Raw genomic sequence first — 20,845 nt, 5'->3', positions numbered from 1 at the left:
GTCTCAAACAATTAAATGCAAGCGCGAAGCACGAGCTTAATTTTTTTGATATACTGACATGATACAAGAGCATTTTGACAAATTTTGGAAAGAATTTCCAAAGAGGATAGGTATCTCACAAATAAAACAATGCGAGCGCGCAGCGCGAGCTGAAAATTTTGATATAACAATTTGTGTAAATCAAACAAAATAATGAAAGCTTGATGTGTGAGCTAAAATATATTGTGTGCAAATTGATTTCAGAACTGGATATATAAAGTGTCATGAATGGAATTCATTACACAGGCAATGCGAGCGCGATGCGCGAGCGAATTTTTTTTATATAAAGTCTATTATCCAATTCTTCCCCTCATCTTTTTCTTGTTTCCTTTCGGGGTCGGGCCGGCCGTTACGAGGCTGTAAATTACACATTATGGGTATAATAGCTCTTTATTCCTTTTCTTCCAGCTTTTCGTAGTTTCTATCAAGATAAAGAGTACACTTTTTTCTATACAGGTTGTCAAAAAATAGGGGGGCCGGCTCGGCCCCCTCTTGGATCCGCGCCTGTTTATTGTACCTTCAGTACATCAACAGACAAATTATTTCACACCAAATCCTGAGAGAAGAAATTTTCAGTCGGTCACCAAGAACCATTAAAAAATGTGAAAATTTATGCATTTTGTATCACATAACATATGGGAAAGCTACTCGTAATTAGTGTAGCCCACAAAAAAATGTTAATGGCACTTTAGGTGGGTAAAATATGAAAATCACAGCATTCTTTATATCTTTCCACCAGTCCTGTTCATTTTCTACAACTGTAGGAAATTTTATGTAAAATGGTTTAATAATCACAAAGATATGAGCCTTTTTCATTACTGGTCACAAAAAGTCTCCTTTAAAGTTTATTTTTAAATAATATGTCCACAAGGCTGAACTTGCACAGACTTCATGCCTCTGTCCTACCGGGCAGATCAGGGGCCCGTTGCTTTAAGAGTTGCAATCAATCGCAACTCCAAAAATCATTCGTAACTTGATTTTCAACCAATCAACAGCGCGCATTTTTTACTTGCGATTGACTTTTTGACTTGCGTTTAAAAGCAACTCTTTCTGCAACGGGCCCCAGAGAGCCCATGATTTAGTTCAGAAAAATGCTAATGAAAAGAATAAATGTTAAAAATACGAATACACGTACAAACTAGAAGAAAAAAATGATGCAACTTTTCAAAAACTGAACATACCAATAACTCTCTCTAATTAAATATATGAATCCGCATTGACTTTTTTTCCTTCACGACACATCGGAAGCTGCTCGGATATGACGTCACTAATAAAATGATAATATTCTAATAACTTTTAAATTTTGTGCCATTTTTTAACAATTTTGGTCGGGGTGAACTTCCCCTTTAATCAAAAAGGTTAATTAGCTGCATGTACCATCTCCTGTTTTACCATGTCATATTTTCTCTTCCTCCTTTTTCTCCTCATTCCTCTTCTCTCTCTCATTCCCTCCCTTCAACTTCCAGCATGATCTGTTCATTCTGTTGAATGGGCCATAGGTGGCGCTATGCAGTTGCTCGTGATGAAACACATGTGGCTTTTTCTCGCATTCCTTTTCTAAATAGATGATTTGAAATGGTTGGAATATTTCAGTGGGAGTGCAGCAATTGGCCATACAGCCCGGGGGCGGACTACTTACATTGACGAGTTGATACCATGCGCGACCAAAAAAAAACACGTAAAAAGGATGTCCTTTTCACGATAAGGCACGTTACGTACGTAACGTGATAAGGGTGTCAACAAAAATAATGAAAAAAGGGTATCTATTTCGCTAGGAAAATTACGTGTTTAGGGTCGAATTTGCGGGGATGATAAAACAAAATTAAAATGTTTTATAAAAGATGTCCTTTTTGCCCCACACTTCGTGTTTAGAGTCCGATATGCGCGAGGTGTAGAAGGTGGGGTCGTACTAAACCAAATACGGTAAAGCCGACGACCGAAGGACCCGTAACAATAAAACATTCCTGTACTTGTTTAGGGGTTCATTTTAAGGAATATTTGCCAAGAGTATCGTTTTGTTTCCAATACTTGTTAAGGGTAGGGTTTCACACGCCAATACTTGTTAAGGGGTGCATTTTCAGAATATGGAAATTACGTGTTTAGGTTGCTTTTCGAGACCCCATGGTCGCGCATGGTATCCACTCGTGAATGGAAGTGGCCCCCCGGGCCATATAGACTGTTTGTGATCCATGAAAACTGTTCAATTATCAAGTTTCTTGGGCGACTATAATATAACCACAGTCAATTTGTAGATATATACTTTTCTGTTCATAATTATTCCCCCCAAAAGGAGAACAAAAAGAAAGTGTTAAACTATTAACCCTTGATTTTTTTCAATGGAGGCATAATATAAATTGCTTTTTAATAAAACATTCAATGGTTTAATCAACAATACTGCATCGTGGTTGACCATCATTTTTAAACCCATTCAAACACAAAATAACCAATGAGGAAAAAAATATTTGTGACCCTTTTTCCAAATGGACATGCATAGATCCATATATAATGGTGTGAAGCAATGGGGGTAATTCTTGGGTATTTTACATGGGATAAAAGGGCAAAATAGAGGTATCTATTCACAACAGGATTCTACATTCGCACTAAATACACCAAGAGTTCCAACTGTTCCACTACTCAACATTTTTTTCCTATTATTAGCTTGATTTTGCCATATCTGTTCAATTACTATTGTCATTCTGCATATTTCGTATACTTAATACAGTACAATAAACAAGCATATGAAGTGTTGCCTTTAAACCATTTTAATAACCATAAAATTAAATTAGCATTTTCTCATTCAGAAGTTAGGACTTACAACCGGTGACCATGAATCAGTTTGGCATTATGAATGTGACACATGGTAAGAATATTACCATGTAAATGGCAATACATATGTTGAAATTTCATAAAACAAATAATGTTATCATACTATATCCCTGAAGTCAATAATATGAAAATAATGCACATCATCTCAGGCAGTAAAAATAGACCAATTCGGAGTTATGTCATGTAAAGGTTTGAACAACTGGCCTTTCCTTTCTTTCATTAGGCATGGGCAAGTTGAAGATGTAAGTATACATGACATAGCAACTGCAGATGTTGCAGGTGAGAATAGGGTGGGAACCGGCTCCCCCCCCCTTTGAGAGGCACAATCAAAATTTGAAATGTAAAAATGCTGTTAAAACAGAAGTGTGTCCCCCCTTTATTCTTTGCTTGTCAAATAATTTCGTGGACGAAATGTCTTGATTTTTTGTTGAAAACCCTTTTTTTTGCTCGTCAAATTATTCTTCGGGACAATGTGCCCCCCCCCCTTTGGAAAATCTTGGATCTGCCCCTGTTCATGATACTTCTGAATACAGAACGCAAATCATTTTCCAGTTCCCATGGCTAGAGGATAGAGAAAAAAAATATGCTAAACAAAATCAGTAACCTTTTCCCCTCTTTCTTGCCTAGCGATGCCTCAAAATGGTGAAATCATGTGAAAGACCTCGTGCCAGCATACACGTACACTTCAATTGCTAAAATATACAAATAGTAATACAATCATCAATGTATAACAAGAGTTTTTCAATGCTTTTTTTGAAATACAGAGCAGCCTTGATAGTTAGTAACATATTCAAAATAGATATATAGTACTGATAATATCATTAGAGCACAAAAAGTACATTACAGCAGTACATTATACTTAACCAGCACCTTTAAAAACAAAGAGGACATACATGTAATATTTTACTAAACGTAAAGACATGTTATTCATAACAATGACATGAATGTAAAAAAAAATTAAAACATTGAGCTGAATGCATTTCACAAAAAAAGTCATAAACATGCAGAATTGGTTGCTAAAAATAGCAACAGAAAAGACCACTGATTAAAGATACAAGGCTTGACAAAGTCACTTGCCCCGGTCAAGCAAATGTTAAAGGGGTACAACAGACTGAAAATATTGTCAATTTAACAGGCATATCAAACAAACAAACATTGAAAATTTTATCAAAATCACACAAGGAATAGCAAAGTTATGACATTTTCCCGAGGGGGGGAGGGGGCAGTCAAATATATTGCTGTACACATGCATGACCCCCCCCCCCCAAAAAAAAGTGTTTAAAAGGAGTGTTTTTTCAGTTTTGGATGCGGGCCACCCGTGCACTCGTTAAAAGAATAAAAAACACAGATTTTCAAAGGGAGGGTGGTTTTGAAAAACTGGTCAATGGTCAATTGCGGGGTCAAACATATTTAGGGTATGACTATGTTTATTTTTCCAAAGCCTTTTTCTTAGACTAGCCAAACGTGTAAAGGGTATGTTTTTTTTCCTGGGGTCATATTCTGGCGACAAATAGGGGCCAAAATGTATAAATACTGAGCCCGCAAAAAACTTGTTTAGGGGGTATTTAGAAATAATTTGGTCAGGCATGTGTACAGCAATTCATTTGACTGCTCCCCCCCCCCCCGGGGACATTTCAAGTTTTGCTTTATTTCAGTAAAATAGTTCTATGCATGTATTCATGAATATGTAATGAGCTGGCCAATAATGTCATATTCCCAATTTTGTATTTTTTTAATTGCAGGTATTCATTCAAGTTTTGTACACCTAGAATGAAAAAAAAAAATGATTTGACAATCTATTTAAAATGAGATAATGATTGCTCCAACATTGCTCCAAAAGGGAAACATATGGGTATCTCACTTAGCCACTCTGACCGGACATCCTCTGTGGGATCTGTGTATGGTTGCATGATTGTTCCAGTCATTTAAAATTTTGATTTTGATTTGCTGTAGCCTCTTTATGATTGAGCCAATTACTTAAACATCTCACTTTAAATGGTCTGTCATTTGCCATCTTGTTGTGACTTTGGATTCTGAAACCGATTGATTTGAGGGGCTATACTAGCCTCTCTGTTATATTGGCACATGTTCAGTAAAACCATCTATCTCCATGGTAAAACTTATTTAAAGGACAAGTCCACTCGAACAAAAATATGATTCGAGTAAAAAAGAGAAAAATCCAACAAGCATAACACTGAAAATTTCATCAAAATTGGATGTAAAATAAGAAAGTTATGACATTTTAAAGTTTCACTGAATTTCACAAAACAGTTTATATGCACATCCTGGTCGGTATGCAAATGAGGAGACTGATGATGACATCCACTCACTATTTCTTTTGTATTTCATTATATGAAATATTCTAATTTTCTCCTTATTTTCAAGTGAGACAATGATTAATTCCTCCCTGATCATGTGGAATTAGCATTGTTTAATACTATGTGAATCAGTCAAGTTGGACATTATTGTCAAATCTGAAAAAAAAAAATGAAATGTTTTTGTGAAAAATAAGCGAAACTGTAAAATGCCATAACTTTCTGATTTTACTTTCGATTTTGATGAAACTTCAGCGTCATGCTAGTTTGATTTTGCTTTCTTTATAAATCAACATTTTTTCTGGGGTGGACTTGACCTCTAAGCTAACCTGTGTAAAAATAATTGCTCATTTTGACTGAGTGGAATTTGTGCAGTGCCCTTGTAAAATTTGATATTTTTTTAAACCCAGTTTTAGGTCCTTTAACATTTAACATGTAGGTTATGATGAAATTTCAAACACGTAACCTTGGTTAAGATTTCAATATTGACGCCGCCATTGGAAAGGGTGTGCCTATAGTCTCCCTCTGCTATGCAGGCGAGACAATAATTATTGTCAGTCCAAAGTACCCCTTTAAGTCACTCTTCTACAATCGCTTGTCAATAGTGATATAATATGTAATATAAATTGCTATGAATATGTATGTTCTAGGGCTCTTGGCAGACAATTTACAAATAAATTTGCCCATAGGGCATACAGGAATAAACATATTTTAACAATCCTGCAGATATGAAATTTCATTCAAATTCATTTGAGTTCGTACTTCATCTATCGTGTAGCAATCAAAGAAGTAAATTACATGTAATTATTCTCATACATCAATAATTAAAACAAAAAAAGAAACATTTGGGGTAGTGAGAAATAATTTAAATTAATATTGCATGGATTTGCCAAAAATATGCATCGTGTAACAATCCATCTGATAAATAACCTTCATAAAAAACACCCATCAAAACCACAATTACATGTTTAGGATATCCATAGTTTACTCTCATGATTACACACAGCCTATGATAAAAATGAAAGGTGCCATGAATATCATAAATTTTAAAATTTCCTATGAATAGGAATAATTTTTTGAGATGTAAAAACAAAAGCATGGGAAATATTTTGATGGATGCATGATTCATCCATCTCTCACACTGAAGTCTCATAATTTGATTTGATTTTAAACAATTAACATATAATAAAAAAAGTCTGAATACAGTCTGGGACAATAACGAACAGGAGATGGCGACAAAGAGATCAATGACAAACCCATGCGAGTTCAAGATCAAGCTTCAATAACATCGTGCCAAACCACCAACCATCAATTCAGGTTTTTATTTGTGACATAACTTCTGTGAGCGTTTATCTCGACAAAATACTATTTCTGTGCATCTATGGGTAAAATACAGAGTAGATGTATATTTTTGCAAGGTATATTGAGCAATCGTCCTAATTCATCATTATCCACAAAATACAGTACAGAGCATTGGTCAGGTCTTCCAGAAAGCCTAGGGCCCCCGTCTTACAAAAACTTCAGATTGATCCTATCAACCACAACCATCGAAAACCAGCAACTTCAACATCTAAAAATACATGTTTGTTCAAAACATTTTCTAGATATGATGCATATTCATAAATTCATTGCTTCATCAAAAATTCAGAGTGCTTTTCTTTGTTTACTTTACAAAGGACATTGTGCAAATTTCCTGTAGAAAACAAATATGACATTGATGGACTTCCATACAGTTGGGGTCGATCAGATCAATTGTAACTCTTTGTAAGATGGAGTCCCATTTCAAGAATAAACACTGTTTTGTCTGAATAATGTCATGAAAACCATGAAAATGAAGCATGTTTCTGTTTTCTTAAGCACAGGCATGTTTGCATGGATTCATCTTATTATTTGAGAAACCGTCTCGTAACAAAACATCCCTAATGAGTACTTATAAATTGCGCATACATTCGTAATTCCGACGCTTCGTTATTCCGAAGGTTCGGATATTCCGAAGGTTCGTTATTCCGAAGATTCGTAAGTCCGAAAACGAAATGAGGTTCGTTAGTCCGAACACAAATTGAGGTTAGTCATTCTGAAGGTTCGTTAATACGAAAACGAAATGAGGTTCGTAATTCCGAAGGTTAGTTAGTCCAAAACGTAATGATGAACGAACCTTATTTCGTTTTCGGACTAACGAACCTTCGGAACGAACCTTATTTTGTTTTCGGATTAACGAACCTTCGGAACAATGAACCTTATTTCGTTTTCGGACTTACGAACCTTCGGAAAATCGAACCTTATTTCGTTTTTGGATTATCGAACCTTCGGAATAACGCCACAAATGTTCAGATTAACGAACCCTTTTACATTTTTGGATTAACGAACATCGAGGTATAGGCAATTTACGTGTTTCGGAATTACGAAGTGTAACCATAAATTGACCCTGAGTAGATAAGTTTGTAGATACAGACTTTATGGCAAGAAAAATATATCGCAAACAGTGGCATATCGGGGGGGGGGGGGATGGGTTGGGGCATGTGCCCCGGGTGCAAAAAAAAATGGAAACGGGCAGAGAAGGGAATAGAATGAGAAAAAAATGAAAAAAGGGAAGAATAAAAATTTGAAAAACAAGAGCCCCTGGCATCAAATGGGCTGTAAAACGATGCCTAATTCAGGGACTGGCCTGGGACCTGATTTTTCCAGATACGTGAGCCAGTGACCATATGAATTTGAATAATGGCTACTCTTAAAGTCATCGTCTTGTAAAATGACAATAAATTAAGATAAAGAAACGCTATTGCCTTGAAAATCTCAAATAAGATGATTTCCCACAGCTCGTTTCTATAAAATAATCCAAATGTATTAGCAAAAGTAAAGGGGGAAAATATGAACAGAGAGCCAAGTGCAAATTCCAGACACTGTAAACACTATATATATACAGTAATATTCAAATATATATTCCAATATATACATACTATTTGATTTTTTTATTTCAATAAAAAAAAATATCTCAAGATTAGTTCACATACAGTACTCCATTACAGGCCACCTACTATGTGATTGGCCTCATTTAAGGACAACCAAATAAAAAAAATACAATAACCTTTTGAAATCTTGATCTTAAAAAATAATTCTCTCATTGGGGACTTTTATATCATTTCTATGACAAAATTCATAACATGGCTAGTTTTAAATATAGATCTATGCTAGTGGTCTTTCATGTTAGATCAGACAGTATCTAGGAACTGTCAGGTTAACATAAAGAGCCATTCTTGAAAATTTGAAATTTTCACCCCAACGTTGCCCCAAAAATGTGGTTCATTCTGGTGATTTCAAGGTGGTGCAAGGTCTTTTAAACTCAATCGAGCTGTTTCTTAAAATTTGTGTGCATTTCCTTTTTTTCCTCCAAATGCAAGAAGACTAATGCTGTTTGGTTGCCGGACAAATATGTGGTCAGACACCAAAAAGCCTGACAATATAAGACGTTGATGCCAAAAATGGTTATTCTTTCTTCAAAAACTGAATATTACCATATCTGAGAGAATTCTTTGTCATACTGTTGTAGTATTGTTGAATAGAAAAGAAGAATTTCTTTGACACATTTTTTTTTGCGTGTGGACTGCTTTGAATTTCATGAAGATTGCACAATGTGCACACCTCATGCTTAGAGAACCCTGAACTTAAAAAGTTGTATTCTCCTTTTTTTTTGAAGCTCTTGCTTGATTTCTTCTGCATTCAATCAAGTACTTGTGTGGATCCACTTTGACAAGTTATAACTCATTTAGGATGTGCTTTTTCAAACTTTAAGAAAAATCTCAAAAATTTACTTTTGATGGCTTATGGTTGGTTTTAGCGTGACTGGTGACTGGTCACATATTCACAAATCATAACATGTATATGCTACTGTTACCTACCTATCAATGTCTTAATTCCTTGGCCCCTGAATATATCAGTGAGAAATTAATAAGATCTGTCCCTTCACGCAATCTAAGATCTTCATGGAGATATCTGCTTTAATAAGTTTATAAGTGTCCATTTGTTCAGACCAAGTTCTACGGGGAGAGCTCATTTCGTTATCCTGCCCCTAAACTATGGAATACGATCTCTTCTTCCATAAAGGAGGCATCTACACGCTCTGCATTCAAAAGTCGCCTCAAACTTATTTGCTTAAGCGGATTTATAGTCTATATATTAGGTTTAATCCTCATTCTTTCTCTGTATATTTTCCTATGCAAGCAAGGTTATATCACTAGCATTGAGAGTGCATTTAGAATACAATTCAGATTCGCCTCAATAGTTTTTGGCTAGGGTATTTAAATTTACTCTTACTTCCAGGATACTGTCCAACTCCCCTATAAGGGTCCAACAGGCTTTTTGAAGTAATAAAACCAATAGAACATTCAGGCTGGTCTTGCAAATAAAACATTTTGAAATCTATCACATTGCACAAGGAGTAAAAGAGAACAATATACTGCATATTAACCAACAAACTTACAATTTGATCGCAAAACAGCTCTCAGGCGATGAAGGATTAGATGTACATAAAACCTTAAATAACAAAACATGTAAACACAACTTTTAGGCAGCATAAGGTTAGGCACATTTATTATGCGTTTTTTCTGGTATACATGTACTTCCTTCGGGTGTATCTCCAGTCTTGTGATCATGAACCATATAGGAGAGAAACATGTCCCAGAGGAAGGTAACTGAGTTGACGTAGATGACTCGAGCGCGGAGAGGTAGATAATAGAAGTTGATCCATTGTATAGTAGGCCAGACACACAAATCAAGCTGAAATTCAAACAGAGAGATGCATTATTTCATCAGCAATATTAATTATAATTTTAATCTTTTTTTTCACCAATTATGAATATCATGATCATCATTATCACATTATTGGTGTATCAGCAAATAAAGGGGAACAAAGATATTTCCAAAAACTAGGAATTTTCTTGGTTGATCAGATAGTTGTTCCAAACCTCTTCAATAATTTCTTCCCAATATCAAACGAGGTGGTTCACGAACCACAAGTCTCGCCCGATATCCCTATCTATAAAATACGCAATATGACCTTTTGACCTTACCACCCTCATGAACACATGCATGGTATTACCCAATGGTTATTCAAGTACCAAGAGTAAACACAATAGATGCAGAAATAAACTTCATCAAATTTGAATTGAATCTTTTCAAGTTTGGGCATTTTTTTTACTGAAAACCTTAAATTTATAAAAGAAATGTTTTTAGTATATACAGGTATCCAGCATGATGTATTTTAGAGGTGATTTTCAATCAATTGCATCTTAACTACCCCGAGAAATATTACATTGAACTCATGTGTATATCCTGAAAGATTACATGTCAGATTATTTTGATACAAGAAACACAATTTGGATTATATTTTTTTACCACACTGCCCACCTTAAATACACCAACAATTATTCACAAGTTTGGAGCCATGTAAGACACATCATCAAAAACATGCATGCATTTACAAAAAGTGCTGTGACCCCAAAGCTGAATTTCACACACAAAAAAGTGCAATAATATGTGAGTCTAAAGAGAACAAAAATATCATAGGTGTCTTTTTCAAGGCAATTTCATAAGAGGGGGTGGGGAGGTTTTTTAAAAGCATGAAATATACATGTATAATCAAAGGACTATTCCTTACGTAGTTACGTAGTTACATAGCATGGAAATTAAAAGAAGTTTCATCTCCATAACTCCTCCACGTTATGTGTTAATAGGAGAACATCATTTCATCAAAAAGTCATGATTATCAGTAGATTTGTTCCTAGAAAAAGTTGGTAATATTTCAATACTACATGTATTTACATGTCATGATGAAATCATGATTGGTGTCCTGTACATTCGAAAGCCTTTGACTCACTAGATCATGCTGTTTGCTATCACATGTAGTACCTGGAATATTGGGATATTGGTTTCAAAGTTATTTGCCACATCAAAAGCAATAAATGTAGAGTGTAATATGGCCCGGCAGATCAGTCTCCGGACTGTGGAACAGAGGGTCATGGGTTCAAATCCCAGCCATGGCGTTGTTTCCTTAAACAAGAGATTAATACACAATATGCTGCACTCAACCGAGGTGAGGTACATTGGTACCAGCAAGGAAATTATAATTCCTCAAAAAGCTGTAAGCACCAGAAACAGGAGACCAGAATTAATAGCTGAGGTAATATACACTGGACATGCATGAGCACCTTGAGTACTAAGAAGGTGAATATGTGCGCTTTATGAATACCCTACATGTATATTGTGATTAGTAATGACAAATCACACTCTTACTCAAGAGTGTAGGGTACCTCAAGGTTAAATTCTGGGACCTTTTTCTTTTAATTTCATGTATGGTATCTTCTATGGACCCATTTCATAAAGACTTTATTCATGATAACACATGCATGATTACTACAACAAATTGAAGGATTTCAGTAGCTTTGAACTGTTATTGTAAATTTTTTTATAATGCTCAACTTTTAAGAAAAGGAACCAAGGTCTAAAACAAGTGGAACGCCTCTGGCAGTCTCACCTGCATTATGTGATTCAATATCACAGCAGTGCATGCAGACTTTGAAAACAACTACATGTTTAAAGAATAATTTTTATTCACAAAACTTTTGTTGCAGGGGGTGCATTAGCACACCACACTGAATTGCAACAGAATACTTCGAGATAAGCCTGAATTATATGAACAGAGTTTTAAACTTAAGGGGATACAAAATCACAATTACAATTTACAGTTTATTATCTTACTTAGACAATGCCTAAATTCAACTGCCTTATTGAAAGTAATGAAAATTTTTGTTAGTCTGCAATACCAACTATATACATGTTGTATCTAAATTCTATCAACTGCAATGTTGGGATGTTTTGGCCTAAATTGAAAGAAAATGCAAGTAATTACATCTACTCCAGGCAAGAACAGCTGGCCCTAAAAGCATTTTATATTTTGGGCTTAATGACATAATTCATAAAAAAGGAAAGTAATTATCATCTATATCTCAGGAGGAACAGCTGCTGATAAAAACCATTACAATTAAATGGCCTAAAAATCTGGAAAAGTTTATATTCAGAAATTAGATCTAGTGCTGTTTTAATGCATTCCAATTTCAATCAGAATACATTTATTTAATTACACATTTACCATTAGAATTACAATGTGTAGTGTGAAAGCGTACAGTACACTGGCGTATATATGTATGTATATCTGTGACGTCACATTATTCGGGGGGGGGGGGGGGGGGGGCCACTGCAATTGACGAGTGGAAAGCACCCTAAACACGTATTTTCTATATTCTGAAATGCACCCACTTAACAAGTATTAGCGTGTGAAGCCCAACGCTTAACAAGTATTGGAAAAAAAAACCGATACTCTTTGCAATTATTTCTTGAATTGAACCCCTGAACAAGTACAGAGATATTTTAATTATTGTGTCACTGATGTTGGTTTTACCTTTACCTACATCACTGGGTTTAGCACGACCCGACCGTCCCACACCTCGCGCAAATCGTACTCTAAACACATAATGTTGGGGCAAAAAGTACATGTACATCCTTAATAAAACATTTTGGTCTTTTTTACACCCTTTTTGACCATAAACTCGTAGCCTTCCTATAGCGAAATAGATACCCTTTTTTCATTATTTTAGTGTTTTGACACCCTATTACGTTACGTACATAACATGCCCTATCTTGAAAAAGACATCCTTTTTTGGGGGGTCGCGCATGGTATATCTACTCGTTAATGTAAGTGCCCCCCCCCGAGCACTATTCACAAATGGGGGATGGCACAATACATGTAGGTCATCCCCCCCCTCCCTGAAAAATAGGTTCATGGGTTGGAGTTAACCCAGAGGAATAGCATTATTATTCACTTGGTCTACAAGACGTTGGTCTACTATATACAACATGGGCTAAACCCAGTTAAGTTTTTCTTGAATAGTCGGGATACACGATTGCCCAACCAGACACGATTGCCCAACCAGACGCGATGACCCAATGTGATGGCACAAGCCCATCTTTTCAGGTTTACGACCATCCCTGCATGGTTTTTAACCCTAAAACCGCATGGGGGGGCGGTTTGAGTCCTCCCCCCCTTGACATTTTCTGCGACCATTCCACACTGTAAAAAATTTTAATACGCTGCTCACTGAATTTTTACTTTGAAGTCTTGTGCATGTCAGACCCAAAAATACTCTAAAACATGATTTTGTGTACAAAATCAATGTCAATGTAAGAAATGTTTATTTTTACTTTCATCAGCTGAAATTCATTAATTTTAGTATAATTATGCTTCATAAAGGCTCTGCAGAAAATAATAAAAAAAATACAAAGAAAAACAAAAGGTTGAAAAAAAAAGAAATATATAAAAAATTCATGAACCAGTAAAATACATACGAAATTCATTTTCAAACCAGGATTTTTTGAAAAATAATTTGTAAAATTGCAATGGTTTAAAGAATATTTACATCAAAAATGCATTCTAAGAGCTTTCTACAGTGAATGAGCATAATTCATTCATATAACCCCCCATCATTTAGGAAAAATTACAAAATTGTAGATCATATGTACATCACACGCTATTATCATGCTAATTTTCACGGCGTTCACGTGATCAGCGGCCAAGATCTGAAAGGGGGAGGGGGTTTGATTCAACCACACCAACCAACCCTGGTTAGGGTCTAAGTTTAAAAAAAAAGGAGAATCCGACAAGGGGGAAGAAGAAAGGCGTAAATTCAGGAAGTACTGTAGTGCAACTCTATATTAAACACCAATATATTGAATCAGATGACCCAGGTTACCAAGTTAACAGTACATGATTGTTGGCAATATTCACAGCCCAGGAGATTAGAAAAGTTGAGTCATCCTGAAGACAAACTCCTTTTGAAGGAGTAGGAGTGGGTTGGGGGCTTGGGCGATCATCCCTGTACGGTGTTTACAAAACCACACAAAAAAAAGGAGAATCAGACAAGGGGGAGATGAAAGAAGAGTATATTCAGGAGATCAAGTAGCGTAACATATTGAACCGGAAAACCCAAGTTACCAAGTTAACAGTACAGGTGTACAGGAATTATCCACAGCACGATGGACAAATTGAATCACCCAGTAAACCTCTGTATTATAAGGGTTAACCTTTACAGAGCCAATGTCATGTACGAAAAACCGTTATTTGAATCCACCCTTGTACATGTAGCTCAGGAAGATCAGATCTACATGCGATTATTAAAATACATCCAACTTTTGTGCTTCATATTTGATGAAAGATCCATTCTCCATTCTTCAGCAGCAATCAGTGAGAAACAGAAGCAACTTTAGGGAACTGTAGATTCATTTGATGATTTATAAAAGGAACATTGGGATGATTGGGTTTCATCAGAAAGCCTGGGGTATGATTTTTCCTACTTTTTGTTAAAATTAGGAAGTGAAAGTTTGAGAACTGCAGCAAGGCATTCATATATAGTTCACAATTCTCAAACTTGCAAAGTTATTTGGCACTGTAAAGGCTAATGTGATATGATTCCTGCTTAAGGGCCACTTGGTGATGTTGAATACATGGGAAAAAGGGTGACAGACGTATATATATATTGTGGTGTTCACAACTTATGAGCCGCGATCAGACACCAATGATTGCTCAAGAGCCTTACCTTCCCAGTCATCATCCTAATGGCCAAAGGGACCATCGGTATATGTACAAAATGAAATGAATGTGGACCAAGCCATGTCCAGACTATTGACATACAAAACACGACCCGGAAATGGAAGGAACCGGAAGTTTATCCACTGCGCCGGTGTCCAAACAATGACATCCATCTTAAAACAAAGGTACAAATTCATTACTTTTAATACTAATGGACGGACACTGAGCGTAATACCATATGTCCCGTCTAGATCATACGTATGAAAAATGGTGCCATAACTGCTCAACTTTAGAAGAATGGAGAAGGGTAATTATATCATATTACATTATCCAGGGCCCACTTGAAAATCACCAAATTATAGTTGAAGTGGCTATCCTGGATAAAATGAGAGTTTTTATATTCCTAGTTTAGTTGACAGGAATAAAAATAATTCAGAATCTGACAGTTTGGCACCAATTACTTACTAGCAGCTCCATGTGAAACAGTCTCTTTTTAATGCAAACTTAAGATGATATTTATGCAAACCAAGCTACATATAAAGGCTGTTTTAGATGATATTAACATTCCAATGAGTCATTAGCATATATTCTTCTGAGGTAACTTTATCAAGAATTTGGTGGGAAAATGAATTGGATGACTTCTACAAAAGAACTTGCAGAGAGCAAACAAAATGTGCCAGATTCAATTACAGGGAGAGTTGGAATTTGGATAGAAGGGAAAGGATACTTATATCGTTTTCATTAACTAATGATTTTTTTGTCCTTACAACAAGTGATCAGTAACTGCAGCGGATCAATGCTATTTTCTATGCTACTTTTACAATGGTGCTGATAAATGCAGCATTAAAATAGCCCAACATGGCAAGGGCTTTTTTAGCCCAAGCCATTCATTAACTCAAAATTTTATGACTTAGCCCAGGCCCGGTCTGGACTAGTGAGTTACTGAAAGTGGTATTAGTTTCTTAAAACATATTCTCATCTCAACTTTTGGAATGTATCTTCATTATCTGTTTGGTCATTTCAACACATGGGTCTTGCAGTATCGCTTTCCTTTAAACAAATTCAGTCACAAAAGTTCACTTACCAACCAAATTGTGGGAAATTTTTCTTTAACCATTGTATTACATTCTGTCAAAGGTTTCCCTTCTAATAGACCAAGGCCTGAAAAGTGGAAAAAAAAGAAGAAAGCAAATACAGTGCTCTTGATCATTAACAATAATCAATCATTGCACAAATCACTACACATCTTCTGTATATTATATATTCTTCATTCTATCATGCCCCCCCCAGGTCAGGGGGGGGGGATGTTCACAAAGAGTTAGGTGGGACTCAGAATCATGCTCAAATGCCAACGTGTACAAGTTATTTTTCACATAATCTGATTGATGGATAAGTAGGAAGTGTGCGTCCCGTGCGCATTATTTGACGAATGCGGCAATGTTTTACATTTGGCATGCAACTCAAATTTTAGTGAGACTCCAAACCACACTTACATTCGTAAATATTTGTGAAACACCCCAGAAATCATATACACGTACTGTATGGGTCGGTCATAGTCATGAGTAATTACATAATTTGCCTATATGTATACATGTATATCTAAAACTGTAGGCCTATGCAACTCAAAAGTCATAATCTCCTTTTTGCATACAACCCTGATACATGATAATATTAACCAAACACTCAAATGTATATTATAAGAACAATGGAGGAGATACCTGTATATTGAGATGGGGCCATATGGATAATGGATAATTTACTCAAAATATAAAGTGTAAAAGAGTCCCGTGTAAATTGCAAATACGCTGTAAGCAATTTTAATAACTTTGTGGTTCAATACATTACAGGTGCAATTTCTTTCTCCCCTTTTCCTCTCCCAATTGAAAGCACTGGTTCAAGATATTAGAAATAAAAACATTGTAGTTTGTGTGTCCATGTGGAGCCTTACATACACCTTTTTTGCAATGATAGGCAATTTTAGAATTTATTTTTTTTTCCATTCAACAGACAAGATTTTGGGGAAATTAAAATTATTAACAAAATAAACATGATCTTCTACCTTATTACCTAATTCCATCATTCTCAACTGAGGGATTTTTGTATGCTTGGCATCAAACTGCGCTACCCCTCCCCCCCCCCCACTCCTCTTCCTTCTACAATACAACCTCGGTAAACAATTGTGTTCTCCTTACCAACTAAGAATGAGATGGTGAGTACTGGAGATGCAATGATTTCATCAAGAACAATCTTTGTTGCTACGGTGGATGCTGCAACGCCTGGAAAGAAACGGTCGAGGTACACGTACCAGTAATGGTTGAATGGACCTAGGGCAATCCCGATGGCAAACATGCAACCTGAAGTCAAAAGGATAAACAAACAAACAAACATATAGTTGACAACTCAAATCATTATAAAAATTGAATTATACTTTCACTTGCTTATTGAATGGTTTGCTTTTAAGAGAGATCCATGAATTTAATTTTTCAAGTTGAGTTCTGCTTTACATGTATGTCATAGATTCTTTATTAGAAAAAAAAGTGGAATAATCCTACATATATAACCATATACATACAAGTATCCTATTGAATTAATTGGTGTTTCTACATGAGAATATCAGTGAGGTTATGAGAATCAATGTCCTCGGTTTGCAGAAATAACTCTTATAGATTCATTTGATTTAAGTATGGTCATGGATGAAATCATGCATGATTTCTGTTTACATTTTGTTTGAACAATAACATGGACCGATGGACTAAATGTGCCTGGTGGCCAGTAAAGCTTGAAAATTGTATAAAATCAATAATATTTATTTATTTCAAAATCTTGTATAATCTGCACTTAAACTGTAAATTTATGCAGATTGTTGGTCTCCAAAAGTGAATGTAGTTGGCCAATATTTTTTTAATCAGAGTTATAATGTAGGTGTGGGGCTGTGGGTCAAAAGATGGTTGAAGTCAATGGCTTTCATAAATTATGTTTGAATTCAACCCTTCTTTTTCCATTTGTTCATGTTTGTTTTGTGTGATTTGTGAATATCATTGACTTTGTGTGGTCCTGTGGATTTATTTTGAATGTGCCACCTACATGTATGTAGGCTTAGACTGAATTTTGCTGTCAGTGTCAAGAACGTAAGCAACTTGAGCAACTGTAAGAACTGTATTTGAATGCTTCAAACAGAAGAAAACACGCTCAATTTAATGTTGAATGTTTATGGCAGCTGTCTAGACTTGAAAAAAAATCTCACTCTGTGATCTTGCGACTCTCTGTGCTACTGGAACTTTGGCCTTGCTTTCAACCTCTTGCTATTCACATTTACAGGTATCATCCTACTCTAACAGGTATTCATTCCGATAAAGCAACATTTTAACTATATTGTGTCGAAATCTGAATGAAATCTACTGTGTTTTTATGTCCCTGTTTCGGAGGCGTTTGGGAGTGTTGTTGGGCAGTTCCATATGCCAATGTATGCACATTGTTGTTTTCTATTAGTGCACCTTGGTCCCAATTAAGATCACAATTTTTGGCATAAAAAACAAAGCGTGGGGTTGAAAAAAATACAGTTTAAGGGGAAATTAAATAACTGAAGAAGGAGTAATATAAGCTCAATCACACATCAAACAGAAGCAAACGGAGAGAAGAGGGAACTTAACTCGAAAGACATGGGAACAAAATAGAACTTAACTCGATGAAGTCTGGTAGTGCACTGCTATATTTGCTGGGCTTCCTTGCCTCAGTAAAACTCATACAAAATTAGCATATATTCAAATTACACAAAATCAACCAATGAGAATAAAGAGAATGGAGAAGCCAACTGAAAGTGGAAAAGTCTAATTCATAAAAATAACCAATAAGAGATAGAGGATGGAGATGAATAAGATGTTGTGATGATTACATAATAAGAATGTTGAACAAAAAAATCAGATGTGGGAATGTAATGATTGAACACATCTGAATAGGAAAGGAATGACAGGAGAAGCAGGTTGAAAGTCAAATGGAAATGGATGACAACCGAAGCATGGAGAATTTAACCAAAGCTGAACAAAATACCAAAGCTTGAACTATAAATAACTAAACTATTAAAGGAAACCAATTGTCAAAATAACAGTCCTACACAAAGAAAAACATAAGAATTGAATAGGCGATTCATACGACCATAAAACTACAATAACTTTCTTATTTCTGGGCCTATATTGAGATACATGTAAATGAGGTGTTAAATTAAAGGTCTTGATGAGCTCTAATTTATGCCCACCCATGGGTAAATTGCCATCGCCGTGCACAGGATAACCACTGGCATGGCACTTGCAATACCTTTAGGGCTATTTTTTTAAAATTAGGAATAGATCAGACGGGCTTTGGATATGAAACTTACAAAACGATATGAAGCCAATTTCATTTCCCCTCTGTCTTTCTGGTAATGATTTTTCTTGATGTCGAAGAAGGCATGGACCAAATTCGCCTGTTTTCTCTATATGCATAGAGAGGGTGCTATATTATTTGATAAACTTGCTTGTTTACATCGGATCAGCTGTACTGCTGGTTGCGTTCTAGGCGCTCAGCATTTTTTGACAAGCAAAAAAAAAAAAATTATCAACCCAACTTTTAGGGCGGGACCACACAAAGTATAGGGGGGTCCACCTGAATTTGGGGGAAGGGACGCAGAAAACAAAATTGACTAGCCTCATCATCCCACTTTCCCCGACTGAACTTGCAAGACATCTTGCTCATTCAGTCCCCTTATTTATTTGTTTGACTGTTTATTTATTGTATACATGCAAAGAATCTTTATTTATATGAATTGTGATTGTAAAATTATTTAAGGATGAAAATACAATATTAAAAAAAAAAAAAAATGAAATGCAACCTGCTGATTTTTTTTGGTACAATTTTCTATTATGCGCCAACGACTTGAATCGAGACTGTTTGATAGGAAAAATTCACACTTTGATTGTTGTTTGTAATTTCCACTGCAGTATTAAGGATCGGACGGAGTATCTTGGCCGAGATCATTTGGAGGTACCATAAGCGTTAAAAATCACTTTTATAAATAATTTCGACCACATTTTAAATATTAAATTAGATGATAAGATTTAGATTAATAAAGTTAATAAGTTTAGAAGATTTTGGCGTGTTTTATTCTCTCACATTCGTGTGATGAATGAAATCGTCAAAATTTATTATGAAATGACATGCGTATTGTGCGAGGTTAACCTCGGGTTAGCCTCGCAATTAATATAACATGCTTGTGTGAGTGATTTATGACATGAAGAAAACACCTTACATGCCTTATTTCTGAGATTTATTTTTTTTGCAACATACCTAATTATTGATTCAAATAAACTTTTTTTTTGAGAGGACTTGACCTTTTTATAAGCATTAAGGGGCATGAACCATGATCATAATGATGGTCCATGGAAATTATCAGCATACAGCACATATTATAATATATATGGGACTGAAAAGAAGGGGAGAAATCAGTCTGAACTCGCTGGATCAACAACATACCTGATCTTTTAAAGCTCCATTGCTGTATTTTATTTTGTTTTCTTTTCTTTAGAATCTCTCTGTACTGTTCAACGGCATCTCCACAAGTTAAGATGATTCCTCCTGATGCTATATTCGTCCAAACCAGATACTTGGGTGAAAATAATTTTCTTGTGATATGCCGGATCATGATTGATGATTTTATTTATAATTCGAATCGAAGACTCGCCCGCCACATAAAATGAAAACAAATTAAAAAGCGCTGAAAAGTAACTGTATTCTGATTCATATAAACATATTGTATCCTTTGTACTATTAGTCCTATTTCCACTAACAAATTGCGGCATTTCCACGTAAACGTTCCCTTTTACCCGTGAAATACGAAGGCATTTTCTGAAGATTTGGCCTGACAATCAATACTGTTTGAAAACGAACGGCCGGCCAGCTGTTTATGTCGATGCGACTGCATGCTATATGCTGCATGCTGCGCTGTAGCTGCGACCTGGCTTAGCCTGCGCCGCGCGCCGGGGCTGCCCCGGTCAGA

At 35.7% G+C, this 20,845-nt stretch overlaps 1 protein-coding gene across 2 annotated transcripts in view; it reads right to left on the bottom strand.

Annotated features, from left to right (window-relative positions):
• Nucleotides 1-20,776, bottom strand: part of LOC121424425 (mpv17-like protein 2) — a 32,016-nt gene extending 11,240 nt beyond the window's left edge. The window contains exons 1-5 of one of the 2 annotated variants that reach the window (XM_041620113.1): nucleotides 20,323-20,776; nucleotides 17,010-17,171; nucleotides 15,902-15,978; nucleotides 14,825-14,990; nucleotides 9,869-9,953 (exon numbers count right to left, since the gene is read on the bottom strand). In XM_041620113.1, coding sequence (XP_041476047.1) covers nucleotides 14,841-14,990; nucleotides 15,902-15,978; nucleotides 17,010-17,171; nucleotides 20,323-20,491 — 558 coding nt within the window. In that variant the 5' untranslated portion in view covers nucleotides 20,492-20,776 and the 3' untranslated portion in view covers nucleotides 9,869-9,953; nucleotides 14,825-14,840. Of the gene's footprint in view, nucleotides 1-9,076; nucleotides 9,954-14,824; nucleotides 14,991-15,901; nucleotides 15,979-17,009; nucleotides 17,172-20,322 lie in introns of those variants that run through there. The other variant, XM_041620112.1, reaches the window with a different exon arrangement.
• Nucleotides 20,777-20,845: the final 69 nt, after the last annotated feature.

The sequence above is a fragment of the Lytechinus variegatus genome, chromosome 11 (assembly GCF_018143015.1).
Source record: "Lytechinus variegatus isolate NC3 chromosome 11, Lvar_3.0, whole genome shotgun sequence".
Lineage (NCBI taxonomy): Eukaryota > Metazoa > Echinodermata > Echinoidea > Temnopleuroida > Toxopneustidae > Lytechinus > Lytechinus variegatus.
Note: the sequence above shows the minus strand (reverse complement) of the source record. Positions and strands in the feature narration are given on the sequence as shown.